At 42.7% G+C, this 18,140-nt stretch overlaps 3 protein-coding genes across 4 annotated transcripts in view; 1 reads left to right on the forward strand and 2 right to left on the reverse strand.

Annotated features, from left to right (window-relative positions):
- LOC139663746 (cyclin-dependent kinase 17-like) overlaps nt 1-1,858 on the reverse strand; it is a 37,152-nt gene extending 35,294 nt beyond the window's left edge. For both annotated transcript variants that reach the window (XM_071542473.1, XM_071542472.1), the window contains exon 1: nt 1,594-1,858. The gene's annotated coding sequence lies outside the window, so the exon portion shown is untranslated. The remainder of the gene's footprint in view (nt 1-1,593) is intronic.
- Nucleotides 1,859-4,100: 2,242 nt separating this feature from the next.
- On the forward strand, nt 4,101-16,406 carry LOC139663764 (transmembrane prolyl 4-hydroxylase-like). The gene is made up of 9 exons (XM_071542499.1): nt 4,101-4,845; nt 5,145-5,226; nt 10,999-11,195; nt 11,366-11,456; nt 13,169-13,331; nt 13,433-13,618; nt 14,133-14,223; nt 14,429-14,552; nt 15,198-16,406. Exons 1-9 carry the CDS (start codon nt 4,468-4,470, stop codon nt 15,410-15,412), a joined length of 1,527 nt encoding a protein of 508 aa, XP_071398600.1. The 5' UTR covers nt 4,101-4,467; the 3' UTR covers nt 15,413-16,406.
- LOC139663765 (secreted frizzled-related protein 5) lies at nt 5,678-7,624 on the reverse strand. The gene is made up of 4 exons (XM_071542500.1): nt 7,341-7,624; nt 6,360-6,535; nt 6,191-6,277; nt 5,678-5,997 (listed from the first exon to the last, which is right to left on the reverse strand). Exons 1-4 carry the CDS (start codon nt 7,589-7,591, stop codon nt 5,678-5,680), a joined length of 834 nt encoding a protein of 277 aa, XP_071398601.1. The 5' UTR covers nt 7,592-7,624.
- Nucleotides 16,407-18,140: the final 1,734 nt, after the last annotated feature.

Below are 18,140 nucleotides of genomic sequence, written 5' to 3' on the forward strand. Positions count from 1 at the left end.
AGTGTTTTGTCTATGTGGATTTGGACAGGATGCATATCTGGCTCCACACAGGGTCACACACAGTGCAGAAGGATCCCCGTAATTTCATTATTTACCCATAGAACAGGCTATAACTGGGACACATTCAAACCACAAGACACACGGGCTAGGGGGGATCCTATATAGCTGTAATTGGTTTCAGGACATCCTGAACAATGGCTGTATGAAATCAAGTTCATGCAGGAAGTCCCCCTTGGCAAAACAGACAGAAAGAAGAACTATTAGGCCTAATTCTATATGAATTTGTGGATGGATACAATACAAATACTAGGCTACAGCAGAACTATACGTCAATATAGGACTATATGGTGATATTATAGTGATACCATAGGAGGTAAAAATGATGAGGAATGAAAACGATGAGGTCATTATACTACTGAGTACCACAGACAGTTTGAGTCCCTGTGTGAGTATTATAGGGATATTATAAGATTATTATAGGGATACTATAGGAATATTATAAGTTTTTTCGTTCGGGGTTCGTGGCAAGGGCAAAGGCTTTGCCGGATGCTCATTATTTCCAATCTGGACATCCCACATTGACAGAGCCATAAATAATTTATCTCTCGGCGATACTCCCAGCGTGCTGCCGAGAAAAACATATTAAGAGAAAGGCGTTTGTAATTGGCATAAATTGTCCGAGCTGTGTTGGTGCTATCTGTGTTTCTATACGGCTTGCCATCGGCTCTATCCGTGAGGTTATCGACAACACTGCAACGCCACACTGGACTGTCCCATTTGCGGACGGGGCGAAGATCCTCACAATAACGCCTATAACTCGACATCACCGCAGCCAAAGCGCACACAGTGGCAGCAGCCGTTTCATAAATATCATGTAACCAAAAAACAAAACACTACACGGGTCGGCTTGGGCCCGGGAGAGATTCCTCTACCTTCCCAGGCCTCTTGCGTTTTTGGTCAGTTCCTCTCCCCGTGTTTTCCTGACGCATGTATCCGGGAGGAGGAGAGTCGGGCAGGGCAAAGAAAAGTTACACAGCAACCCGCTGGGGTGAGAAACTCTACAGGAACGGGACTGGGTCCAGCTCTCAGTGTTTTAACCAAGGATTTACATGGCTTAGGATTCCCCGACCATGACCAAAAATCACTCTAATGTTTCTATAATATCCCTATAGAGACTTACAGTGTGTCTGTGCCACACAGAAGTGGGTCTATAGTGACGTTATCGCACTTTATGGTATTTTCAATCTCCAATGGTTATCACTATAATATTCCTAGGGACTTAGGCTTTCGCTGTGATGTTTAGTATCCTAATATTATACGATTACTATAGTTATTTATCCTAAAGGAGATCTGACGCCAGATTTCATCACTTTCATATAGGCTACATATATCACAGTCATGTCAAAAGCAAACATATTTTTGTTTTTCCGAGACAAAACAGAAACTACACACACCGACGGCACCTGCAATGTCAGGTGATAAGGTAACCTGAAAATATAGCTGTCGTTTCTCGATGCCCCCTTATGCCAATGTCATTACAGGAGCATACACGTTGACCGTAGATGACATAAACAAAATACCGATGTCACTAACCTGCTTAAGTGTCTCTGCTGCGGGAGACTATTGTTCCACTTGAGTTTGGTAATCCAGCACGTTGGTACGAATCCACTGCGACAAGTTCCTCCAACTAGTTCGCCGTAAAACACAATAGATGCCCTATTAACCGCTAATAAGTCTTATCCCTGCGTTATACGGTGTGTTGCAATGTCCCACCGGCTCAGTAAGTGCGTTGTTGACCGGCTAAACCGCATGATTTGTTTTGCTTTAGCTGACAACAACACCGTCCCGTCCGGTGATGATCAGCCATATCGCTGCTGTGGATCCCAAGTGGAAGCAGTGGCGTGATCCCGGAAAACACCGCAAGGGGTGTGTGTGTGTGTGTGTGTGTGTCCGTCTCTTCTATGTGTGTGTGTGTGTGTGTGTGTGTGTGTGTGTGTGTGTGTGTGTGTAAAAAGGGGGGTCAGATAGATTCATTTTGGGGGCCAATGTCACAGGGGAAATTAGGCTTCATTATTCAAAACCAGTTCCCATCTAAATATGCACCTCAGAGAAAATTTCTTTTGAATAATTTATGTACTGAAAATTATGGAAATTCAACAGCCTTGTATCACCCACCACCACTTAGTTAGCATCGGGATTAGTGAAAATATGTGGATAAAAATGTGGACAAAAAATTGTTCTGAAGCCCCAAACGGGATGTCAAGTAGGAGACGTTTGAAGTCATATTGATCACAAACCAGGCAGTCCTAAAAACTTAACTGCATAATACATAATTTAGTCTAAGGTTCCCTAAAAAGATTACATTCAATGATTCATAAACCTATAGGCCTCCCGAAGTTTCCATAGAGTAAAAAAAAATGGTAAGCTATAGGGCTGTAAGATACTTCCTGTTGTCTATCCAGAAAGGTCCATTTGCTAGAATGAAAGTCTACTTGGCACTGAGTTAGTGTGCACCCAACCTGCAAAACCAAGAGAGAAGAGAGGGTGGGGTGGGGTTGTGGTGGGGGGTGGGGGTGGGGGGGTGGGGGGTGTATTATTATCAGGAAACATGGAGGAGCTGGCTCAGGGGGATTACAGTCAATTACATTCCTAAGCAGCCCATACACACACAATGGCATTATAGCATGGTGTGCATTACAGTGTCACTCTATGACAGGGATTCCCAAACTTGCTCTGTCGGGGGCCCACCAGATTGATGCACATTAGGTCATGAACCCCCATTTGGTAAGATTTTGTCTGCAGGGACCGCCCATATGAGAAGATTTTTTGTTGTTGGATATGATTTGCTGGAATACTGTGGTGTTTCCTGTAGAAGTAGAGGTGACAGTGGGGAGACACAACTGAGAGCAGAGATTCCTATAACATCCTCTCACATGTCCTATCTTTGAATAAAATAACAGTGAAATTAAACTAGTCCTCATATTGCTGGGGGACCCCCTGGAAATCACAAGCTCTATGACACAGCAAACAAAATACCCTTGTGCAGTGGAGCGTGCCTTCTGGTCTTCACTGCCACCATGTGGACCAACCAAACAGAATTCCCTCTACTCTCCCTTGTATCAAGAGCATGTTTTCGTCAGCCCAGATGAGCTATTGGGACTAGTTGAGTAGCCTGTATACCAATGTTCAATTATAAAAATTCTAACATCTAGATTTAAAATGTAAAATAGTAATGTCACAAGTAAGCATTTTAGAACAATTGTCTCTATTCAGGTGCATTCTTTATTATTTTCTCATTGTATGAAGAGAGATCTTATGAAAGAAGACATTTGATACTAGCCAATTAACCAACAAAATGAACATAGAAAGTAAATTGGTGTTATCGTTGTAAAAAGATGATTTATTAGCCCAAGTGGCTATTTTGCAATTCATTTGTAATTCAACACATGTAAAATGATTGTAATCTGATGTAAATATTGTAATTTTTGTATGATCATGTCACACATATGAGAATGTCATTACTTATTATGTGCTCAATTAACCAATGTACTTTTGGTAATGATATGTTATGACCATTTTTAAGTAGAAAAGCCTAACCAGGGACAGGGGTCGCAAATTTAACCTTGGCTAGAAATTCCATATGCAACACATCTGTATCATGTGATTGTAACCTGTTACAATGTTTGTTTTGCATTGTCCCTGACAAATAAACAAATAAATACTTTTTTTTTTGTTTTTGTTTCATTGCTTATAGTAGCCATCCAAATCTGTTTTTGTTCTGTTGGACTAAGGGTTATTATAACATTTCTATTTGTAACATTTTCATTCGGTGACCCAAATAAAGTTTATTTATTTTTATTTTTAGCTTTCGTACCTGGATTGAATTTTCATTTCTTGGGGGTCCCAGCAAAACGTCTGCGGTTTGTTTTGCTTTGGAGTTCACCGTTAGAGGGCGCTAACGGTGTATTTTAGGAGTCGAAAAGGAAACTCCTCCGCTGTCGTTGGCGTGTCTGCCTCTTGTTGTTAGGCAGGTTGTCAGGGGCAGCGCATCAGCTAGTCAGCTAACACGGGATTAAGCGACCTCCGTTAATGATGACACATTTGTTTACCAAAGAAAACAACTTGCGACATATCTTGCTTGCTTTTGCGCGGAAACGCCCTGTACATTTAAGTAGAAACCACAGGGACGACGGCGTTTTACCTTTGTCCAAAACAGTCAGAGGTTAATGGGTGTTAGCACGCAGCTAGCTAAAGATGGTATCTGGCACTAGCAGGCTAGGCTAGGTTGGCTAACGTCAGGCAGCCAGCTAGTGAGCAAAGGTAAGCTTGTTCGCTGTGTCATTTGCAAATTCAGCAAAACGATAATGACAGACATTGCCAGTGCCTAGCAAATAGCACCAGGTTTGCATTGCGTTTATTTCCTTTAGTCAATTGGTGCAACAATTGACTAATCCACTCATCGATGCGATGATGGGAGACGCTCAGGAAAACCTATCAGAGAAGGATGAGCCCATCGACGACACATCGTTGCCCTACATTCCCCCGTATCGCTCCGCTCTGCCGGGCCGAGATCGACTCCACATTCAGAAAAGTAATGTCTGCTCTCGGGCTTATTTCGTTGTGGTCATGGTCTTCTTCCATGTCTACATCTTAAATGTCATTGCCCTTCTACTCTACGTGCACTACAACAACGGTCCAGGGGATATTGTTAATGGTGATGGGGCCTCCTCTGCACCCATCAGCGAGGGTGAAAGCCCTCTGCCCCATCCTGGCCCACATTCCCGAAACCTCGATATGGATGATTACCGTCAAAGTTTCAGTCTTCCTCGCATTGAAGGGATACGGGTGAGGAAATTTACATTATTTAATGTGATGAAGGTTGTGTCTTGGCAACAGGTTTAGTTCATGATTTTGGTGATAACAGCATTATCACTCCATCCTTATCCATCAAAAGCCATTGATACACAGTCCACTAAATGAGAACTCATGACTGATACTGAATGAATAGTTCAGATTTCACCACCTAGATAGAATTTCACTGGGGCAGCCCAACCTAGAATCGAGTAAATCTTTAAATTGCATCAGTACATAATGCCACTTAGTAACTCATGACTGAGTTAATAACGCCTCTTGTACATGCATAGGTGGGTCATGTTCAGCAGGTGTCTCTCATGCCAGACAGAACACACGAGATGAAGACGCTCAGCCTGAAACCTCTGCTCTTTGGTAAGGACACTCTGCTCCTTGGGTATTAGCTGCCATGCATGAATAAATGGCATACCATCAATATTTGGAATACAATTTTTATTTTTTTGTCAATGTCATACAAATATAGACCAGCAATATTTAGTTATACTATACTATAAGTCGTAGATATGTACATTTTCATCATTTTGTATTTTTTATCCTCCACTGTGAGTGAGCTTGGTACTTTCTGAGACCTCCTGTGTCCAACCCATATCATCTTTTCCTTAATTACATAAATATGGTCACAACTTGATCAAGCATAATTTACAGTCATGGGGATGCGGTCAGAGTCCTGCTACCTTGGCTTGAGATTTATAATTCTGACAAATGCTATGCCTATGCTTTCCCTAAACCTTCATATTGCCCACAGCAGTTTAATGCTCCTTTCAGATCTTCAGTTCTTTCTACGTCTCTAACCCTACACATGATCCTAGCTCCTGCATCGGTGGTGTTTCCATTTGCGCGCCGCTGCCATCAGGTTCTTGTCGTGTCTCTGCCATGCAAAGGCCTTGTTGACCACCAGGCGCTCCCCCTGCACTGTGCCCGTCACCAGGAAGGTGCCACCTCGAGGGTGGCGACGTGTCATGTTCCTTACACAGGTGGCATCCCTCTCCAGCCACAGCTCAATGCGGGAGCGGATCTGCCCACCCAGCAGGGGTCCGTGCTTCAGAACTTCCAGTTTGGAGGCCAGGGAGAACTGTGACAGACTTATAGGACTGAACTTGAGCCGTGTCAGACGCAGTTTTACCACTGGGAAGACAGTGAACAGCAAATATACATTAATTAATACATATTTGATATCACTGGCATAAGGAGCCCCCTCCTTTTATCGCCTTGTCTTCTACTTCTTGTCCAAGATAAAATAAAATGAAGAACTTAAAGGGCATATAATCAAGGATTGGACCAGAGAGGAAAGAAGAAGTGGAGGCATACTGCTACTCACCAAAATCACTCCTACAAAAGGTCTCCAGTGTATCTTTTGAAGAGGAGGCCTCCTCCAGCTCACAGTCCCGGCAGCTCGCCTGAGGCACTGAAATAGGCAAACCACCAGTTAAGTAGTTAGTTGAATAAAGCAAACCAAAGGCTGTTTATCTGTGTAGCCAATTTCATACCTCTGCGTCCCCCTGCATGAACACTAGTGTTGGTGATGGAGGAAATACACATGAGATGGTCTGCAGGAAATTGGTCACAGCGTAGAATTTCAGGCCAGGGGTAGCCATAGCAACTCATGATTGGTGCACAGCTGTCCCGCACGGACTCACACAAACTCCTGCAGGGCGATACAAACCTGAAAAGGAGGGATGGAGAGGGAATGTTCTCAGCAGTGAATAGAATGAAGGGTTCAAATCAATAGCGCTGTAGGTGGAAACAAACTACACCAGATCAGTTAACATTTCATCACTCGCTTTTCTTTTTCTCAAATGAGAGGTGTTCAATTTTGGAATAAAGGACATGGTTGTGCTTTGATGGCTTAGTCTCTGTGAAACCAGGGACTTTCCTGAGAGGCTAGCCCAGATTTGTATAGCTTTCAAAAGGCCGTTAACGCTTCCTCAACTTATTCCTCTGTACCTGTGGACATTCTCATGAATGGTCTTAGATCTGCTCTATCTTAGTAATTCTCTCTTTTTTTTTTTACAAAGAAACCATGACAATATCCTTCTGATTTCTATCTATTGTTTACCTAAGAACTTAATCTGGAAAAGCACTAATCGCAACCCCAGATTTGTGAGTTTCTTTTTGTGTAGGCAATGGACTAAAGCGGCATTTCCCCTCAATTCAGCATGTACATTCCCTTCAGTAACGCATTGCCATTAGCTAGATTGCGTTCTTGGCCTTTTTTCAGCACCCTAGTTGCAAGGGTTCTTTAAACTATTTCAGCCTGGGACCCAATTTTAATCTCACACTGGGACCCAGGCTATTATACACATGACAGTACTCTAGTTAAGTCCTGGGGATACAGCAGAGACATGCTTGTGACTATTATTGGGTTCTGAACTAAGCTTACAAAACATTGTCCTATCATAATCTTAATTCCTACAAAACTGGACTGTATAATCATAGAATAAAGGCAGAACGATTTTGTGTTTACTCACCTGTCCAGGCAGATAGGGGCGAAGAGAGAGCAGAGGAAGATGCGGGCGTCAGGGTGGCACTCCCGGGCGAGTAGCGGCAGCCAGCTGGCACTCTGCTGTACAGCCTCAGCAGGAGACTCGTGTCCCAGCAGGTTGGGCATCCTCATGGTGTCATAGCCGATGCTTTGGCACAAGGCCATGCCCGACGGGATGGGGACACAACGGGAAGAGCTGCGGGACTCCCACTGTCCACCCCCACCCATAGAGAGCATGGGCACTAAACCAGTACCAGTGCCAGGGTCACCCCACACTCCACCATCCTCTCCTGCCTCCGTCTCTGCTCTAGAAACACTAGTATCTTCAAACCTAGTTTCAGCGTTGGCCTCAGCGCTCGCCCTGTCCCCTCCCCTGTCTTTCCCCCCAGATCTCACCCGACCTTCAGCCACAGCTCTCACTCTTCCCTCTGCCCCAGCTCTTACTCTACCAGCACCAGGACCAAGGGCTAATGTGCTGCCAGGCCCAGCAAGCAGCAGGAGAAATAGGAGGTGGGCTGAATGGTGGGATTTTCTGGAGGTAAAATGAGGACAAAGCACAGAAGTCATCCTGGGACAGAAGTTGGAAAGGAGCAAACAATCCTGAAGTGTGTCTCTTGAGTGAATGAAGATCTCTGTATGACAGTGCAGGAGGGGATGGCAGAATAGGTGTATTTATAGTGGGCGGTGATAACATTTGCATAGGAAGGGGTAAGGGGAGGCGTAGGGAACAATAGGGGGGAGGGGTGGGGTACAAATTAAAGTGTTTGAGATGGGGATCCACTCTTAATTAATTTGTGAGGAGGCTTTAAGTGTGTGTGATGGAGCTCAAGACGAGTAAGCTGGATGTTGTGGCGTTTGGATTGTTCTGGCTTTTCTGCCCCTTCCATCCCCACAGCTTGAGGTGAGGAAGAGAGACGCCCTCATGTCGTGAAACTCCTCCACCCCCTCCGTCCCAAATTCTCTTCCAGCTCACACCAACTCCTCTATCCTGGCCTGACCTCTTTGCGTTTTTTTCACTCCTCTCCTTTATCCATCCCTCCTGCTAAGAGGGGAAGATGGGATTCTTTGTGATTAATCATTGTTGACGAGAGATAAAAGATGCATAATAGTAAGGAGATAATTAAGCTGGGTCATCACAGCTCTAGTGATAGTATGATAACCTTTCAAGAGAAGATAATCAACATGTGAAAAGTGCGTGAAAGTGACAAGTGCAGGGTGAGAGACCTATGCATGGACACTTATATGTGTCAAAGGCTATAGCGAGATCCACTGCAAGTGTGTGTGTGAGCATGTGCATAGGACACAAACAGAATTGGTGTTGTCCCGCTGCGCAGCCGTGGCCTGATTCCTGTTCAGACAAGCAGGTCACTTCCTTTCCGGGGGAGAGAGAGAGAGAGAAAGAGGAGGGAGGGAGAGGAGGAAGGCTCAGTCCCCTTCATTCATATCAGCTATCCAGAGTAATGAGGCCTGACTGGACAATGGGGATTAACCAAGTGGGTACAGTGTAACAGACACTGGGGACAAACAAGGCCTCTACTGTACAGGCAGCCAACCTTCCGGAAGCCTTTTATTAACAGGGGAAGAGACTGACGGGCACGGATGGATTGGTGGAAGGGAACAGGAGGGAACAATGAAACGGTACTTTATGCCCTCACATTTATCTTAGGTCTTAATAACGCCTATAAATCCATCTGATAAAATACATAAATTAGGTCTCAGTGGTGTGACTATCATTTTCCAGGTAACCCAGGTGGTAAATGTGTCGGGATTAGAGCTGCAGAACAAATGGTTGAGGGAAGGAGCTGTGGAAAGAAGTTGTGACTAACTGTGTGGATGTTAGGTGGCGTGGAGATAGCCTCTTTGCACATTAGTGGGTATAAGAAAGGATAATGACACCAAATACTGATTGATACCGTTCCATATACTAACTAACATATCGCTGTTGTCCTTCAAAAAACCTTGCGACTCAAGATCAAAAGATTTTCATGTTTTAACGTAACTTGAAGGATTACATGCTCCTCTATGGGTTCAGAAAATTCTACAAGCACTGGTCTTATGAAACCCTTTTAAAACCCATTGTATAAACTCTAAAATGCATGTTGGTCAGGTTGAATAGTTTATGAAAATTTGACATTTAGGAGATATAGGCTTTTTACTGGATAGCAGCGGTATGAGCAGCCACTGACTCCCTCCCCGGGGAAATGGCGACGCAGAACACCTCTCACCTTCCTCTTGGAGAAATTCAGCGCCCTGGCTCATTAAAACTATCAATGGGCTAGGATATACCACAAATGGCTCCCTGGAGAGTGACAAAGGGGAATAGAGTTTACTCATTATATACCATTTACACATCTGCTCAAACATACCGCTGAGAGAGGGCTATATAAATAAACAAACTTGAACTTGGTGGCATGCTTTTTTTTTTTTTTTTTTTTTGCTTCAACAAGTTACATCTTAAATTTATTATTATATATAATTTAAGATTAAATACAAGATGTAATTTCATTTTACATCTGCACACAAATCAAATATGAGGCCTTTAACTGAAAACTGAAGACTGAAAACATAATTTGTTCTTGGTGAGAAATTATTTTACTCAACTGTGATAAGATTTTTATTGGAATTTCTCAGGTTTTTTGGAGCCTACACATCCTAATCATATTATTATTATTTGCTTACATTGATCAAACTATTTGAAAATTGCTCCCTCATCCTAAAAGGCAATGTAAGGCAATCTAAATTAATCCATTTAGTGGTGTGACAGATCAAGCAGCACTGTTAACTGAGACCCTCTAATCCACTTACAGGTCAATCACTCACTCACTGTCACTTGTGTGAAATAAAGGTCCATTTGGCGTGGGTGTGTATACTCTTTCTGGTTTGACTTTGAACTACTCAGAGTTTGTGAGTGGAAATGTTTAGACTTGAGAAATTTGTAAGTTATTCATGTCCTTCAAGTGCAAGTCTTTGTCACTGCTGGGCTATTCCATCAGCAGTTGAAAAGAAACTTGTTCAGTTTGTTTGGTTTTCCTCAACTTGGGGCTTCACTTTCATCTTATCATCATGTGTGAAGGTCTGACTCATTGTTCACAGTGGTTTGGCTATGTGAACAAACCCGGAAGCTCAACCACACTTTGCATGCTTTTGATCAGCGTAGTCTCATCTCCGAGTCAATCTCTGTGATGGCTTCTAATTCCTCAATCCTCTCTCTAATCTAGGATAGACTGAGGACTGGCTGGTGTTATGATAATATGGGCCTTCCATTGCTATATCTGTATATTTGGCAAAGTCATAAAGTGCAGCAGCTCAGTTGTACTGTCCAAAGTCATTGACCAGGATAAACTATTCCTTGTGTCACTTCAGTTCTATCCTGGGAAAAAGCAAGAGCCATGTTGAACAATCTCATGTCTGTATATGGCAGACTGAGTCTTACCAGTCTGCCATATATAGACATGAGATCATTTGCAATGGAAAATGTAAATTAATGCATAAGATAAGTTGGGTGGGTAGAACAAATGCATGTGCCTCTATTTCAAAGGACGTTCAGATGTTTGAGAAGTTTTGACAACACCTAAATCAAGCATGGGAAAGACTGCAGTGTGTGTTAATATCCCCCACTCGTGTCTTGTTCCTATTCCTGACAGAGATTCCTGGCTTCCTGTCGGAGGAGGAGTGCCGTGTGGTGGTGCAGCTGGCTCAGCTGAAGGGCCTGATGGAGAGCCAGACGACAGCACCAGGCGGGGGACAAGAGGAGTCAAACCAGCCACTGCTTTCTCTCAGCACAGAGGAGGTCTTCAGCCTGCTGGACCTGGACCAGGACGGGCTGCTGCAGAAGCAGGAGGTGACCAGACAGAGACAAAACCGAGAAAGAGATCTATTGTAGTCATGTGCCATACAGAGGGAGGAGGAAAATAGATGAACTTCAAGAAAAATCCAGAAGTCATGAAAAATTATGTGAACTGCCAGTATGTGTTTTGTTGTAGTGAAAAAATGTCCTTGTCTCTTGTCCAGATTGTGAGTCACTCACGCTCTCGAGATGGGACCTGGTTGAGCCCAGATAACCTACGGCAGATACTCACTGGCCTGGAGGCCTGCCCAGCAGGTGTGTGTATGTGTTCACGTGTTGTGCAGAAGTGTGTGTGCGTGTGTGTGACTGTTGTGACCAAGATCATCACAAGAACAGTGTCAGTGAAGTTGTGGTAAAGTATTACAATGCTTCACTAAACTATGACAAGAATTAACATGTGTGTATATGTATGCGCATACAAGCTTGCACATGGGAAGGTTTGTGTGTATGGAAAGAGATTAATGCCAGCAGAGATTGTATCTGAATTGCATAAATTAGAATTTGTCATGCTCATATTGAACTGTTGAATTAAAAGAATCAATGTTTTTTTTAATAAATGAATTCAAAAATTTAATTTGTAGGGCACAAATAGAAATGTAATGCAATGGCTTGAAATTTAATATGATTTTTATTGAATTTAACTTTAAAATTCAGTTTTCTCAATTCAGTTTGAGCTCTCTGAGACACATCCGGGGACTTAGGAAAAGCAAATGAGCAAAGATCAAGCTCAGATCAGCTAGCTGTTTTCAACAGCTAGCTGAAGTTTTGTCTTTGTCTTATTTCTACACTTTCAAGAGCTACATTTGGTCACAAACTTATACTTGCCTCATATGCTCTCTGATGCCACCACATCAGAGAGCATATGTCCGGCCACATGGGCTAGTGAAACTAGTAGTTGCAGTAGAGACAGTATTATGGTTGCAGTGCCAGAATGCTCTCCAACAGTGTTGGATTTGATCTTTGCACATTTGCTTGTGTCTCAGAGAGTTCAATCTGAGTTGAGAAAACTGAATTTGAAATTATTGTCAATTAAATTATTATTAATTTAATTATTAAATTCAACAATAATCACATTTGATTTCAAGACATTGAATTAAATTTCAAATTGTTCATGGTGAATACAAATTCAATTTTTGAATTCATTTATTTAAAAAAATCATTTTTTGAATTCAACAGTTCAAGATGAGCATGACAAATTCAAATTTCTGCAATTCAAATACAGTCTCTGCTGGGACTAATCTCTATCCATTTTGCGTGTGTGTGTTTGCGTACATGTGAGTGTTTCCCTAGTGATCTTTTTCTGGTAAGAGTAAGTGGCTGATGGGTGGCTGTGATTGCGTGTGAGTCTTTGTGAGTGGCAAGGCCGGAAGAGGGGTGACACCGTTTTGACCTGATGCCATAATGCCAGGCGTTGTGCGCGTCCCGGTCCGGATGTGCCTCATCCTATCTCATTAAAATCTGATTATCCTCCAACCCGTTTCCTTAATTTTTTCCCCCGGTTCCCCTGTACCCCCCACTCACCCCTCCTTTCACACACACTCTTTCGTTCCACACCGCCCCCCAACCTCCTCTTCTCCGGCACCCCAGAGCTATTGTTTCGGCTGGGGCGCGGTCTCCCAGGGGGAGGGAGGGGGGCCGGACGTTCACTCAGCTGAGAGTAACAGCATACAGTTGTACATAGAGAGAAGGAATGGGGGGAAAAAGAGAGAGGGGAGCTGTCACAGCCTACTATACACCACATTGCCCAAGTCTTCAAGACTAAATTTAACTGAACTGGAATTGTGATAATGAATAGTGTAGAACTAACAGATTGACATAATAAATTAAGTGGATTAGATGTCATTCATATCTGTTGTTATCTTGACGGTATCTTGAAGTTATTATGCAGTAGGTTTGTGTTCCAGCTCTCTGAAGGAAAGTATATAGTCCACTGTGTTGAATGGTTGTGTGTGTGTGTTGCCTGACAGGCATGCTGACCTTGGAGGAGTTCAGGCGTGTGTATGACGTGTCACAGCGCCCTGGACAACACCGCAGCGGGACACTCCAGGGTCAGGTCAAACGGAGGAGCAAACACACGTGGCTTTACCAAGGCCCGGGATCACACCATGTGCTACACACACTCAGGAACAGGTAACTACGCATGGGTTCACGTCGACATGCTCTCAGTAACCCACACACTCGTAATTTGGTAATATAAATGTCTTTGTCGTCTTATGTTCTCTCTTACTCAGAGTGACCCGTCTGACACGTCTGCCTTCTCCGCTGGTTGAGCTGAGTGAGCCACTGCAGGTGATTCGCTACGAGCATGGAGGCTTCAGTAATGCCCACCATGATAGCAGCCCCACCCACTCAGAGACTACCTGTGCACACACACGACTAGCGGGAAACACATCTGCACTCTCAGAGATCACTTGCAGGTGTGTGTGTGTGATTTGTATTTTTTGTTTTAGTTTAGTAGTCGGTTTTGGTTCAGTTAACAGTTCTTGATAAGAAACATTTTTGCTTTTATTTAATTTAAGTTTAGTCTTTCATATTTTTTGACATGGACAAGCTTAATTATCGCTGAGGTTATCGATTAGGTTTTTAATTTGGTCACTAGGTCATTAGAATGATCATAATGTGTATAAATGTTTTATTCACTGGTCTCATTCATTTGTAGGTTTACTCATTTTGGCTTAGTGGTTGGATAGTGGTTTACATTTTTTGTTTCATGTTGTTTCTGTTTTTAGGCCCAACTATAACAATGTTGTTGTTGTTATAGTTACATTTTGCATATGGCAGATATCAAATATCACTGCCAAACTAGTGTCATTAGCTTTCTAACAGAGTGCAGTTGCATAAAACCAGTTAATGTCCCTTTGTTTGTAGAATGGTAAGACATTTTTTTCACGCAAGTTATCTGTATTTTTCTCTCTTCCTTTTTCATCGCAGGTATCTTACTGTGTTATTCTACCTCAACTCTGTAGAGGAGGGTGGTGAGACAACCTTTCCTGTGGCGGACAATCGCACCTATGAGGAGGAGGTGAGTGTGTGTGCTCACAGCCCAGGTCATGAACCAGCACGTGTTTTTTGTTTCACCACTGTGCCATTGTCAAATACACATGCCCTGAATGCTGCTGATAACACGCAGACAGTGCTGACCCTTGACAAGGAATCTGATACCTAAACGAATATCACCTTCCAAAACAAAAGATTAGACGCAGGCTGTTTACTGTTTTGTGTTGTAGGCACTGGTCCAGGACGGAGTTGATCTGACAGACACCCAGGAGACATGTGGCAGAGGGAACCTGAGGGTGAACCCCACAGTTGGGACGGCTCTCCTCTGGTACAACCACCTCTCTGATGGTAGAGGTAAGGACGGGAGGTTTTACCTGTACCCTTTTCACACACGCGACCCGGGAAAGTTACACTATGTTTATCTGAGTCCATCCTGTGTAGGAGCCAATCACAGTCAAGTGAACTTCCTACATGGGAAAGTCCTGTGTCATTACCATTTACCAGACCCTCAACAGACCCAAAAACACAAGTGTACTTTGGTAATCGACACTCTTCTGTGGCGCTGTCACCTTATAACGGGTGCAAAAGAAAAACAAAAATCACCTTTCAGCGATATCCGCGGTTTTGATCCCAAAACGGGTCACCTGCGTGAATCATGTAAATTCTATGAGAAAATAATTTGAGGCTAAGCGGATCTGTTACAGGCTAAGGGGATCTGCTACAGAATTGAGAAATAAACTTTTTCCATAAATAAATAAAGCACGTCAGATGATCTTATCAGAAACATAACCATCATCTTTACCAGCTAGAAGGAGGAGTCATCAATATTAAGTGTTGTATGAAGTGTTCGGTTTTTGCTGTCTGTCCTTTGTCCTTCTCTCCCCGTTCTTCCTTTCTCCACATTTTCTTTCACTCTGTCTCTCCACACTCCATTATGTTTACTGTCACAAAAAAAATCCCCCTCCTCACTCTTACTCACTGTTTATCTTCTTCTCCCAGGTTGGATGGGTGAGCTAGATGAGTACTCCCTCCACGGAGACTGCCCAGTCAGCCGTGGGGTTAAGTGGGTGGCCAACAGCTGGGTTAACGTGGACCCAGACCACCAACAGCAGGCCCGCTACCAGAGACTAGTGACCCACAGGAAGCAGGCTGAATCAGGCATGGAGGAGCAGTACCACCCTCTCTCTCACAGTGACCTCCACCAAGACCTATAGCCAGGCCTACAGAGATTTTGATGAAGAGAAAAAGCTACCTTCATTAAAATTGAGTCAATCTTGCATCACAATCTCTCAAGCCAATGAGGCCCGGCAGGCCTTTCCAGAACATCAAATGCTGTAGTCAAACTGAAATTTGCACATCGGTACTCAAAATAGCATCCCAGAAATATTTTCCTATCATTTAATCTGTCTTGCATCATAATATGTCCGTCAAGTCACTGCTAGGATATCACAGCTAACACTGAAGTCACTCTCATGGGGCAATTTTTGTGAATTTAAACAGGGAATTGCGGTGGGTAGATCCATTGGTTTCCTCACAATTAATTTAAAATCTAGAAATATCAAGGAGGTACGAGTTTAATAATTTCTGCTAATAAGAGTGAATGCCATCCTCTGTCAAGTCACGCCTTAAAGAAAATATCACTTATTCAGAATAGTAAGAAATCTATAGCTACTAGGTTCTGAGTTTGAAAACATACAAGTGTGTCTGAGCGATAAGCCTGCTTAGCTGCCTTCCATTTAGGTTTATTAGAGATCTACCCCTGTTACAGGTCAGTGTTATTTTATTTGGCAGGATTGAAGCATTCTGTTATGAGCCATATCACAATATTCATCTGTGAATGTCTTCCTGAGGGAAATTTTGTGAGATCTTCTATGTCTGTTCTGTTCTTCAGTTTTGGTTCCAATGCTCTGAGCTTTTTTCATGAAATGTTATTTAATATGGGTTTGCCAGACCTAAAACAAATCCAAGACTATCCTAGACCAGACTAAGTCGATTTGGATTGTCACATTGGATGTGGGAAGCCAGTCCTTCAGGTGTAATTCAAACTTAGGTCTTTGGTTTTCCAATGTTTGCATTACTTTCCTCATAACTCAAAGACAAGAATTTTTTGTCTGTGTGTATTTATTTCGGTGTTATTTATTGCGAATATTTGGTAATTTAAATTAATGGAATTCATATTTATTACAGCTTGATGTTGCACTGAATCTATCACTATATTTTATTGTATATATTCTGTGTTATGAAATATATTAAAAAATGTTTTATTAGCGGCCTTGCGAGTGTGACATTCATTTATGAGATTTTAGGTTAAAAAGCCTGCAGGCTGGACATGGCTAATGTCCACTAGATGTCGCCTAATGTTAACTAAAACACCCAAATCCCTTTTATAAAGTAACTACAACCTATGGGCTAGTTCACAAATAGTATTATGTTATGTGCCAAACTTACTGTGTTGGTTGATAACATTTTGCCAGAAAAAAGATGAAAGGAAAATACTACCGAATGTTGGAAAGTTGTGTCTTTGTTCTTCTACAGGCCTATTAGATCATCATCATCATCATCATTAACACCACCAACGCATGCTTGCGTTAGCTGTAGGCAATCCCACCTAAAGCCTATAGGGCCCGGCAAGCTCATCCTACAGGCTGTGACAAATGTTACTTATTATGAAAGGCCAGCGCTGAGGCCGGTGCTAATACTCAGAAATCATCGGCACATGGTGGCATCTGCTCCTCCTTACAGTACTTATGTAGATCTCAATAGCTTTCAGTCCCATTTCTGGCAAGTAGAAATTATTTCTGATTACAAGAAGTTTGAGCTACACCTGTGTGTATGTTGTTGTACCATCAAATACACAAAAACGCCTTTTATTTCTCTCTTTAGCATTTATTCTTATTGTCTCATAAAGAGTAGCTACAGTGTAGAGCCGTATGTGAAGTATAATTTAAACAAAAGACAAAGATACCTATGTGCACAAATTACGTTCAGGAACATTACCATTAGCCCTAGAGACTGGCAGGTTTAATGCCACTCCAGAGGAGGACAGACTTTGTTGTGTGAGTTAGGTGAAATTGAGAATGAGGTTCAATTTTTGTTTTACTGTCCTTTCTATGAGGACGTAAGGGATGTAGCCTACTTTTTAGTAAAATGTCCTCTATTTATGTTGATTTCTTTGGGCTGGATGATTATGAAAAACTTGAGTTGTGCTTCAAGAAGGGAATCTTTTTTGTAGCAGATTTTATTTGCCAAGCTTGGGAGAGAAGGCAGAATACTTTGTTTAAGACCGAGCTGTATAATAATCTGTAATTTTGTAATGAAATGAAATGTGTGACCACTGTAACTGTAACTTTGGTGTCCTGTAAACCCATGAGGGTTGGGCACTATGTGTGCATGACACGAAAATAAAAGAAAATCAAATCAAATCACATGATCGGTCAAGGGTCGCAGGAAATGTCATTGTAAGGTCACTAAACACCTGACTCTCGCGCTCTTTAATATTGGCTGCCTGCCTTGTAATTGAAACTGTTATGTTTAGAGCGCCACCTACTGAAAGTGCCTGAAAAAGTATTTCTAACCTTGATTTATCCAGAGAAAGTCAACTGATTTGCTCAAGGGAGCCTTGACACTAGGCTAGTTGTTGAGGGAGGCAAGAGAGTTACTCATTCATTTTCCCCACCCACATTTTTCCAGTGTTGCGAAATGGCGACCTCTGGTCAGCAGGCCGCCTCTCTAACCTCAAGACATGAAATCCCCAAACTTTTTCATGACAAGGACCCCCTAATAGAGACGTTTAGCCCACAGACCTCCACTTGATAATGGTTTTATTCCCAGGGAAACATCATCTGATAAAATATGTGTTGTCTGTCCATAGCCCTGCTGCTTTAATGGTGTAGTCACTCTCACGGATTGTCTCATGGGGTTCATTTCTAGTGAATAAAGTAA

The sequence above is a fragment of the Centroberyx affinis genome, unplaced genomic scaffold, assembly GCF_046629955.1.
Source record: "Centroberyx affinis isolate AG114_WGS23_722 - 3 ecotype Tasmania unplaced genomic scaffold, CSIRO-AGI_Caff_v1 ptg004114l_1, whole genome shotgun sequence".
NCBI classification, from domain to species: domain Eukaryota; kingdom Metazoa; phylum Chordata; class Actinopteri; order Beryciformes; family Berycidae; genus Centroberyx; species Centroberyx affinis.